The sequence below is a fragment of the Belonocnema kinseyi genome, chromosome 6 (genome assembly GCF_010883055.1).
Source record: "Belonocnema kinseyi isolate 2016_QV_RU_SX_M_011 chromosome 6, B_treatae_v1, whole genome shotgun sequence".
NCBI classification, from domain to species: Eukaryota; Metazoa; Arthropoda; class Insecta; order Hymenoptera; family Cynipidae; genus Belonocnema; species Belonocnema kinseyi.
The window spans coordinates 10810535-10821534 of NC_046662.1; the positions used below are offsets into that span (position 1 = coordinate 10810535).

At 25.2% G+C, this 11000-nt stretch overlaps 1 protein-coding gene across 1 annotated transcript in view; it reads right to left on the reverse strand.

Moving 5' to 3' along the window:
* Positions 1 to 7831, reverse strand: part of LOC117174742 (15-hydroxyprostaglandin dehydrogenase [NAD(+)]-like) — a 15402-nt gene extending 7571 nt beyond the window's left edge. The window contains exons 1-4 of the mRNA XM_033364080.1: positions 7709 to 7831; positions 7131 to 7312; positions 6888 to 7014; positions 2412 to 2518 (exon numbers count right to left, since the gene is read on the reverse strand). Of these exons, the coding sequence (XP_033219971.1) occupies positions 2412 to 2518; positions 6888 to 7014; positions 7131 to 7312; positions 7709 to 7712 (420 nt within the window). The 5' untranslated portion in view covers positions 7713 to 7831. The remainder of the gene's footprint in view (positions 1 to 2411; positions 2519 to 6887; positions 7015 to 7130; positions 7313 to 7708) is intronic.
* Positions 7832 to 11000: the final 3169 nt, after the last annotated feature.

Consider the following 11000-nt stretch of genomic DNA (forward strand, 5'->3'; position numbering starts at 1 on the left):
TTTTGAAGAGTTTCAATTCTAAATTTTATTCTTTTATTTTGAAAGTGTGGAATGGAAAACTTTTCAATTTTCAAGATTTATATGTTAAAGGTATGTAATAATTAACGCTTATTTTAAATAGTTCAACTTTTATTGCTGCTAGTTAAAAATGATTTAATTCTAACAATGTTCAATTTAAAATTCTTTTATTTTTAAGATTCATTGATTTGGAATTTTTAGTTTAAAATAATAATGTTACATTCTTTTTGAAATGTGTTTATCTTGAAGATTTGCAGTTGAAGATACTTCAATGGGTAATGTGTATAATTTAGAGAAATTTAGTTCCCCATAATTCCCCATTCTCGAGAATGGTTCGAATTTTGTGTCGAAAAAATTAAGTAAAAAAAAATATTCAACATTTTATCGAATTTTTTATGGGATGTACTTTAGATACTACAATTCTGTATAAATTAAAATTCTAAAAATTGGATGATTTTGAAGATCAAAAGTCAAGAGTTTTCTATTCCAAAACTTCCAAATTGAAGAAATTTCAAATGTAAATAATCACATTTGCAGAATGTTTTATTATGAAAGTTAAAACTTGCATAATTTCTAATATTATATAAATTTTAAAAATTAAAAACTATTTAATCTTAGAGATTTACAGTTCAAAATTCTATGATTTTGAAGAGTTTCAATTCTAAATTTTATTCTTTTATTTTGAAAGTGTGGAATGGAAAACTTTTCAATTTTCAAGATTTATATGTTAAAGGTATGTAATAATGAACGCTTATTTTAAATAGTTCAACTTTTATTGCTGTTAGTTAAAAATGATTTAATTCTAACAATTTTCAATTTAAAATTCTTTTATTTTTAAGATTCATTAATTTGGAATTTTTAGTTTAAAATAATAAATTTACATTCTTTTTGAAATGTATTCATCTTGAAGATTTGCAATTGAAGATACTTCAATGGTTAATGTGTATAATTTAGAGAAATGTAATTTTGAATTTTTTAAATATATAGTTCAATTTTGATGATTTACTTTAATTTAAATTTGAAATCTTCCAAATTGAAGAAATTTAAAATGCAAATATATTATTCAATTTTCACGATTTATATATTGAAGGTATGTAATATTAAACATTTTTTGGGAATCGGTAACTTTGGAAGATTTACGATGGAGAATTTTTCATTTTCACGATACGCAACTTAAAAATCTTTAATTTTTTAGATTTAAAATTAAGGATTTATAAATTTGCAATGTTTATAGTTTAAAATTGAAGATTCATTAATTTGGAATGTTTATAGTTTAAAATGACATAATTTGGAAAGTTTTTTTGTAGTTGAAAACATAGATTAATTTTTAAGATTCAGAATGGAAAATTCTTCAATTTTAAGGACGTATAAATTAACATTTTTAAATTTGCAGGACTTTGAAGATTGTAAAAATTAAATAGTTACAAATTCTTGAATTTTTATAATATAGAATGGAAAACGGCTAGATGCATATTTTAAAGGTATTTAATTCTGAACTTTTTTTTTATAGTTCAATTTTTAAGATTTCGAATAAAATTTTTTGCAATTTTTAATATTTGCTATTGAAGACTTTATTATTTAATAAATATAGTATGAAATAATGGAATCTTCAATGTTTTATTTTTCATAGTTTAATTTTTAAGGTTTAAAATAAAAAGTTATTCAATCGCGCTTGTTTCAAAATTTATTTTGTTGCTTGAAGATTGAACAAATTTTTTGAACATTTCTTTTTTTTAGTTTCAAAATTAATTAATTTAACTTTTAATTTAACTATTCAACTCTTGTTTGAAAATTTATCGTTTTCAGTTAAAAATTCAACAGTTTGAAAATTAAAGTATTTTGTTATAAGTTTGTCGTTTTTGGTAAAAAATCAATCTTCTCGATTGAAGATTTAACTGTTTGGTTGAAAGTAGAATTACTTTATTAAATATTTATTTCATGGTTCTAAGATCCATTTCTTTGCTAGAAAATTGAATTATTTTGTTGAAAATTCGTTTTTTTGGTGTTAAATATTAAATATTAACTCTTAAACATTAACTATTTGATTTAAAATTAAATAATTTTTGATGAAGGTTAATCTTTTTGCTTAAAAATTTAATAATTTGGTTGAAACTTCATCTTTTTATTTTGAAATTTTAATAACTAGGTCAACAAAATCAAAATTAATTTTTTTTTGTTAAAAATTTAACTATTTTGTTGAAAATTTTTCTTTTTGGTTTAGGTAATCACTTTTGTATGAAAATTAATAATTTTTGTTGAATATTTAAATTTTCGGGTTAAAAATTAAACTCTTTATTGAAAAATTCGTCTTTTTTGGTTTACAAATTGAACTATTTTCTTGAAAATGCAGCTTCTTATCCTGTTATACCCTTTAAATTAATTTATTTACTTACAATATTTACAGCAATTTCTCTTTCCCATCTTCTTTCATCCAAAATTCCTGCATTGTTCACCACAATGTCAATGTTTTCCATAGCCAATATTGCAGCATTAAAAGCATCTAGGAAAATAATAATTATTAATTTTATTAACTTAATTAAATTTGAATGGGATACAAAATTGCGCCTTTCAAAATAATTGATATAAAATAAAGATTCTATTTCAAATCAGGCGTTAAAAAAAATTGCCACGAAGTTACGAGTGTTTCAGTTTTGATGTCTACTATTAAAAACGCTATTTGGTTTTCCTTTCCTTGTAATTTAAAAAAAGAATTTTGCTGAATATTAGTTGTTTAAACTGCAAACTTGAAAATTAAATTTTCAGTAAAAAATGTATCTTTTTCTTATTTAAAAATTCCACTTTTTAGATGTGCATTTTTTCCAATAAAAAAGTTTACTGTTTTTTAAAACATTCGAATTTGTAGCTTATAAACTGAAATATTTCCTTAAAAATTTCGTGTTTCTGGGTAGAAAATTAATCTTTTTTGTTGAGCATTCGTCGATTTGGTTAAGGAATCAAATATTTTCTTGAAAATTCCTATTTTTGTTGAAATTATATTTTTTTAATTAATCTCGTCTGATTGAGGATTAAATTATTTTGACGAAAATTCGTATTTTTTGTTGATTTTAACGGGTTTAGATTAAAATTTAAATTCCTCTTGTTGATTAATCGTTTTTTCTCTTTTTGAAAATTAATTTTTTAAACTGAACATTTAACGATTTTGTTTTTGGTTGAAAATTGATCTTTTTTAAGTAAACATTTATCTTTCTTGATGTAAAATTAAATTTGTTATTGCAGATGCTTTTTTTCTTGTTTAAAAGTGTCTACTAAAAAATTAATCCTTTTTATTTGCAATTTAACTATTTTATTAAAAATGCAGCTCCTTTGGTTGAGTTTTAATTTTTAATGTTTGAAAATTTGACCATCTGGGTAAAAATGCATCTTTCTAGGTTGAAAATTCAACTACATCAATTTTCGGTTAAAAAATTGAAATTATAGAAAAAATGAATTTCCAACAATATAGTTGAATCTTCCACAAAAAAACTTATTTTTTATTTAAAACAGTTGAATTTTCAACCCAAAAAGAATTATCGAACAAACAGTTGAATTTTCACGCATATACATGACTTTTTAACAAAAGTGTTGTAGTTCCTACTGAGTAGATTATTTTTAACTAAACAGTTGAATTGTTAACAAAAATCATAAATTTTTAACTAAGAAGATTAATTTTCTACCCAAAAAAACAAACAATTTTTAACAAAATAGTTGATAACTATTTGGATTAGCTATGTAAATCAATTAAGAATACCTTGATTGTAAGTCTTAATTAATTAATTTAATTCTTATATTTGGATTGCGTGAATTAATTATTATTGTATGGATTAGAAGTTACCTTGGATTACTCTAGATTACATGTGTATTACCTAATTTACTACGGCTTATTTCGATTACAAGTGGATTACTCCGATTTACAAGGGAACGATTTCGGATTAGAACTCGATTACAATAGGAAAACTTGAATTACTCTTTCTTCGAATTAACAGAATTGCAAATGGATTATTCCGGAATGGAACTTGATTAAAAGTCGATTAATTTAGATTAGAACTGGATTACAGTGGATTACTACGCTTTGAATATGGATTAATCTGATCTATAAGTGGATTACTCTGGATATTGGGATTAATCTTGATAACATGAATTACCTCAGATTACAAGTGGATTACTCTGTAATAGAACTTGATTACAAGTCGATTAGTTCAGATTAGAACTGAATTATATAAGTGGATCAAGTTGGATTATAAATATATTACTTTGAAATACTGGAATTAACTTTGAATTACTCGAATTATTCCAGATTGGAAGTGGATTACTCGGGAACAAAAGTGGATTATAATATGACTACTTTGGATTATAAGTGGATTATAAGTGGATTATTTCGGAATATGTATAGGAATTAATCTGAATTACTTGAATTACGGCGGATTACAAGTGGATTATTTTGGAATTGATCTAGATTACAAGTCGATTAGCTAAGGTTAGAACAATGGATTACACAAGTGGAGTGTTCCTGATTATAAATAGATTACTTCGGAATACGGGGATCACTTTGTATTATTCAAATTACTTCACTCTAGACGTGGATCACTCGGGAATAGAACTTGATTACGAGTTAATTACTTTGAATTGAAACTATATTACTAGTGGACTACCTCGCATTATGAGTGGATTAATTTGAAACATAAGTAATTTGCTCCGGCTTATAAGTGGATTACTTCGGAATACTAAGATTACTATAATTTACTTGAATTAATTCATATTACTAGTGGATTACTTGAGAATATATCTGGATTAAAAGTTGATTAGTTCGAATTAGATCTAGATTACAAGTGGATTATCTCGCATTGCAAGTGGATTACTGCGCGATATAAGTGGATTACTTCGCATTATTATTTGATTACTCGGGTTTATAGGTGAAATTTTCTGGAATACTTAGATAATTCAGAATTACTGGAATTACGTCGGATTACAAGTGGATCACTCGATAATAAAACTGGATAACAAGTTGATTACCGTGGATTAGAAATGGATTTCAAGTGGATTAATTGGCCTTAAAATAGGATTACTTCTCATTACAAGCGGATCACCCTGGTTTGTAAGTGGATTTATCCGCGATACTGGGATTACTCTGGATTACTTGAATTACCTCGAGTTACAAATGGATCACTCTGAAATAGAACTGGATTACAAGTTGATTATTCGAATTAGAAGTGGATTACAGGTAGATTATCTCGTATTACAATTGGATTAATTCGATTTATAAGTTGACTACCCCGGAATATTGGGGTGACTCTAAATAACTTGAATTATTTACAGGTGGAGAAAAGGTGGATTACGCTGGATTTCAAGTGGCTTACGTCGGATTAAAAGTGAATCAGGTCGGATTATGAGTTTATTACTCTGGAATTCTAGGGATACTCTGGTTTAATCGAATTAAACAGATTATAAGTGGATTACTTTAAATTGCTTGAACTAATCCCCATTAAAAGTAGATTACTTGGGAACATAACATGAATTCAAGTGAAATATCTCGAATTATAAGCAGATTACCCTGGATTACAAATTAAGTGCTTTGGATTACAAGTAGAATACTAATTATAATAAGTGGGTTACGTCGAATTATGAGTTGATAACTCTGGAATACCAAAGGTGCTTTGGATTACTTTAATTATCGAGATTACAAATGGATTACTCTAAATTACTTGAATTACTCCCTATTAAAAGTAGAATAATCAGGAATAGAACTTGAGTGCAAGTGAATTATCTCGAATTGTAAGTAGATCACCCCGGATAACAAGTGGATTAAATGTGGATTACGTCAAATTACAAGTGACTTAGGTCGAATTAAAAGTAAATCAGGTCGGATTATGAGTTTATTACTCTGGAATTCTAGGGATACTCTGGTTTACTCGAATTAAACAGATTATAAGTGGATTACTTTAAATTACTTGAACTAATCCCCATTAAAAGTAGATTACTTGGGAACATAACATGAATTCAAGTGAAATATCTCGAATTATAAGTAGATTACCCTGGATTACAAATTAAGTACTTTGGATTACAAGTAGAATACTTCTGATAATAAGTGGGTTACGTCGAATTATGAGTTGATAACTCTGGAATACCAAAGGTGCTTTGGATTACTTTAATTATCGAGATTACAAATGGATTACTTTAAATTACTTGAATTACTCCCTATTAAAAGTAGAATACTCAGGAATAGAACTTGAGTGCAAGTGAATTATCTCGAATTGTAAGTAGATCACCCTGGATCACAAGTGGATTAAATGTGGATTACGTCAAATTACAAGTGGCTTAGGTCGAATTAAAAGTGAAGTACGTCGGATTATGAATTGATTACTCTGGAATTCTACGGATACTCTGGTTTACTTGAATTAAACGTCTTTCACGTGGATTACTCGAAATTGCTTGAATTAATCCCCGTCAAAAGGGGATTACTTGGGAATGGAACTTGATTGCAAGTGAATTATCTCGAATTATAAGTAGATTTTCCTGGGTTATAAGTGGATTACTTTGGATTACAAGTGGATTACTTCGGATAATATGTGGATTACGTCGAATTATGAGTTGATAACTTTTAAATACTAGGGTTACTCTGGATTACTTTAATTATCGAGATTACAAGTGGATTACTCTAAATTACTTGAATTACTCCCCATTAAAAATATATTACTTGGGGACAAAATTTGATTGCAAGTGAATTATCTCGAATTATAAGTGAATTAATCTGGATTACAAGTGGGGTTTAAACGGAATAGAACTGGATTACAATTTGAGTAATCCTGATTTGAACTAGGTTACAAGTGAATTACTTCGCATTACTAGTGGACTTACACTCAATCAAAACTTACCAACAGTTTGTTCATGTTTCGAGACATCAACATGAATAAAAATAAGTTTTCCTTCACCATGATTTTTTTCGACTGCAGCTGATATTTTATTTCCAGTTACGAGGTCAATATCCAAAATTGCTATTTTCTGTAATTAAAGACAGTTTCGAAATTTTTTCACAATAACAGATTGTTTAATATTTTAGTTGAATACGTTTTTAATTTATTTAATAACTTAAATTATTGCAATTAAATTATACTAACGTTTGCTCCATGTTGTAAAAAGTGATTGACAAATGCATGCCCGAGTCCTGCAGCTCCTCCTGTAATCAAAACATTTTTTCCGGAAACGATGCCAGTAATTTCTTCCATTTCCCTTAATTTTTCTGTTACAGAAGAACGACGGCAACTGTTTCCGAAATCGGGAACTGCGAGATTGGTAGCTTCTGTAATAAAAAATTAAAAATTCTATTTGAAATGTGACTGTTTTATACAAAACTTAAAATTATTGAATAAAATTAAAATGTTTAAAATTCAAAGTTAATTTAGATGAGCGCAGAAATAATAATTTAATTTTTGCACTACATAAATCACTTAAAAATTAGTTCGAAATACTCAAATGAGTATTATTGATTTATAATTAGCCACAAAACACACTATAATTTTATCTAGTGTTTAAAAGTGTTTTAAATATATATAGACATTTTTAATCAATAATTATCCACTGTAGAAAGGTTCCCCCTATTTTAACTTTTACAACTCACAGTTTAAGATTCTATCAAAATTTTAAAAATATATCACGTTTATTTTTGTATTCTTGATGAGATTTTTTTCAAACATACCCATTGATTTATAATTTTTATTTACAGACGAATAATTAAATCGCAATTTCGAATTTAAAATTCGGGTTTATAATGAGTGCAACACGACTTGAGAAGAACTGAACTTTAATTGTAAACGCAAAATCTTATTTATACTTGACGCAGTCTGGCTGTGATTAAAATGCTTCCTGATTACGTTTTACGTTTACAAGTGTAGGTTCTAATCTTATAATTTTTATGACTCTACACGCGCGTCATCAAAGAGATTAATTAATAAGCTTGACATAAGTGACTTTCTTCGTACATTTGATTATCTAGAATAATCTGAAAAATCCTTTTTTTTATTTTATGTTGATTCATTGATTTTATTTCAGGCACCGTTGATAAACGAACTTTACTTAGTCATTGAAGTAAACAACTTCATTTTTAATTAAAACATGCGTCATCAATCGCGCGCTATACAAGCTTGAAGTTTCTCGAATTAAGGAGAACAAATATTTGGTACAAAATATAACAGGGTTGCTAAAAGATGAAAAATTTATTAATCTTTAATCTAAAATTACCGAAAAAAATATTAATCCTGTTTTTTGAAAAATCGTTTTTTTCTTTTAAATTACTTTTTTTGTTTTAAATTATTTTCTTTAACTGTTAATTGAACTATTCCATTCTTAATTGAAATTCATCTTTTTTAATTGAGAATTCAACTATTTGGTTAAAGAGTAATGTATTTTGTTGAACATTTGTCTTTTTTGTGGAAAATTATTCCTTTTTTTTTGTAAAAACTTAATTTTATTTAATTGAAAATATAATTACATGTTTGGTAGGAAATTGATATTTTTTATTTGAAAAATCAACTACTTGTTTGAAAATGATTGTTTTTCTTTTGAAAATTATTTTATTTGACTGAGAATTGAGCTATTTTATTTTTAATTTAAATTAATCGTTTTTAGTAGAGAATTCAACCTTTTGGTTGAAAGGTATTGTATTTTGTTGAAAATTTGCATTTCTTTGTGAAAAATTATTAATCCTTTTTTTGTAAAAACTTTTATTTATTTATTTGAAAATATAATAATTCCATGCTTGGTTGAAAATTTATAATTTTTAGTTGAAATATCAACTACTTGGTTGAAATTATTGTAATTTGTTTGAAAATTAGTTGTTTTTTTGTTGTGGAAAATTATTTTCTAAAACTGTTAATTGAACTATTTCATTTTTAATTTACATTATATCGTTTTTAGTAGAGAATTGAACCATTTGGTTGAAAAGTAATGTATTTTGTTGAAAATTTGTCTTTTTTGTTAAAAAATTATTATTCCTTTTTTTAGTTAAAAGTTAATTTTATTTATTCGAAAATATAATAATTTCATGGTTGGTTGAAAATGTTTATTTTTTAGTGAAATATCAGCTACTTGGTTGAAATGTATGTAGTTTGTTTTAAATTTCGTCCTTTTTTGCTGTTGAAAATTATTTCCATTAACCAAGAATTGAGCTATCCCATTTTTAATTTAAATTAATCTTTTTTAGTAGAGAATTTCACCCTTTGGTTGAAAAGTAATGTATTTTATTGAAAATTTGTCTTTTTTTAGTAAAAAACTTTATTTTATTTAATAGAAAATATAATTACATCTGTTTGAAAATTTATTTTAGTTGAAAAATCAACTACTTGGGTGAAATGTATGTAGTTTGTTTGAAAATTATTATTATTTTTTTTTTTGAAAATTATTTTATTTGACTGAGAATTGAACTATTCCATTTTTCATTTAAATTAATCGTTTTTAGTAGAGAATTCAACCATTTGGTTGAAAAGTAATATATTTTGTTGAAAATGTTGTCTTTTTTAGTTAGAAAATGATTACTCCTTTTTTATTAAAAACTTAAACTTTTTAAATTTAAAATTTAATTATTTCATTTGTGATTGTAAATTTATATTTTTTAGTTAAAAATCCAACTACTTCTTACAAAATTCATGTATCATGTTCAAATTTGGCTTATTTTTTTTATTTTAGAAATTTATTCTTTTAGCTTGACTAATCATTAAACATTTTAGTTTTCAGTTAAAAAATTAAGTTTCAATCGAAAAAAAAACGAATTTTCAACAAAGCAGTTATATTTTTCACGAAAATAGTTTAATTCACAAACAAAGATATACATTTTTAAGCAACCAAAACATATTTTAATTTTGAATAAAAAATAGTTAAATTGAAAAAAAAAATAATTTTTAACAAAACAGTAGACTTTTCAACCAAAAGGGCTACTTTTTTTTTACAAAATTGTTGAATTTTTAACAAAGTAGAATAATCTTTAATAAAATAGTTGAATTTTAAACCGAGGAGTTTAACTTTCTAACAAAAAGACGAATTTTCTACAAAATATACTAATTTTCAAACAAATAGTTGAATTTTCAACTAAAAAAGATTAACTTCAATAATTTTCAACCACAAAAATTTGAATCGAAAAGATGATTCTTTAAACAAGAAGATTAAGTTTCTACTGGAAAAGAACAAATTTTCAACTAAAAAAGTAACTTTTTAAACAAAAATGAAGTAATTATAATTATAATAAGTAATTATAACTTAAAGAAAATAATTGTTAACTAAAAAGAAAAGCCTAATTTTCAAACATAAAGATTATTTTTCAAACTTAAATAATAATTGTCTTCATATGAAAAATGTTCGACAAAATAGATGATTCAATATGCAAATAGTTGAATTTTAAACTAAGAAAGATAAATTACAATCATCAATGGAACAGTTAAATTTTGAGTGAAAAAAAATTAATTTTCAACAAAAAAAAAAAACGATTTTTCAACGTAGTACTTGAGTTTTCAACTAAAAAAGATCAATTTTCAATTAAATAGTTGAATTTTTAATTAAGAAAGATAAATTTTTAGTTAAAAATTTAGTTTCCAACCAAACACAAGGAAAAAATAATTAATTTCAAGTTTTAATAAAAAACCGTCGAATTTAAATAATAAAATTGAATTTTCAAGAAAATAATGGAATCCTCAACTAGAAAGACGTATTTTTAGCAAAACAGTTGAATTATGAATTCATTTTCTACGTAAAAAATTTAACTATTTTGAAGAGGACTCGCATTTTTGGCTAGAAACTTCAATAATTTGGTTTAAAACTCATGTATTTTGTATTGGCCGTTGAAAAGCAGTGTACCGGTAGTGGCGTTTTGGCCGTTTAAGGGCATGCGACACAGTGGTATTCCTACATTACCAACCTCTTTTTTCCATTGAATAAAATTTTTTTGTGAACCATAGAACTTTTTTGGTAAATGAAATATCGAACTCAAAATTTGAGGAGAG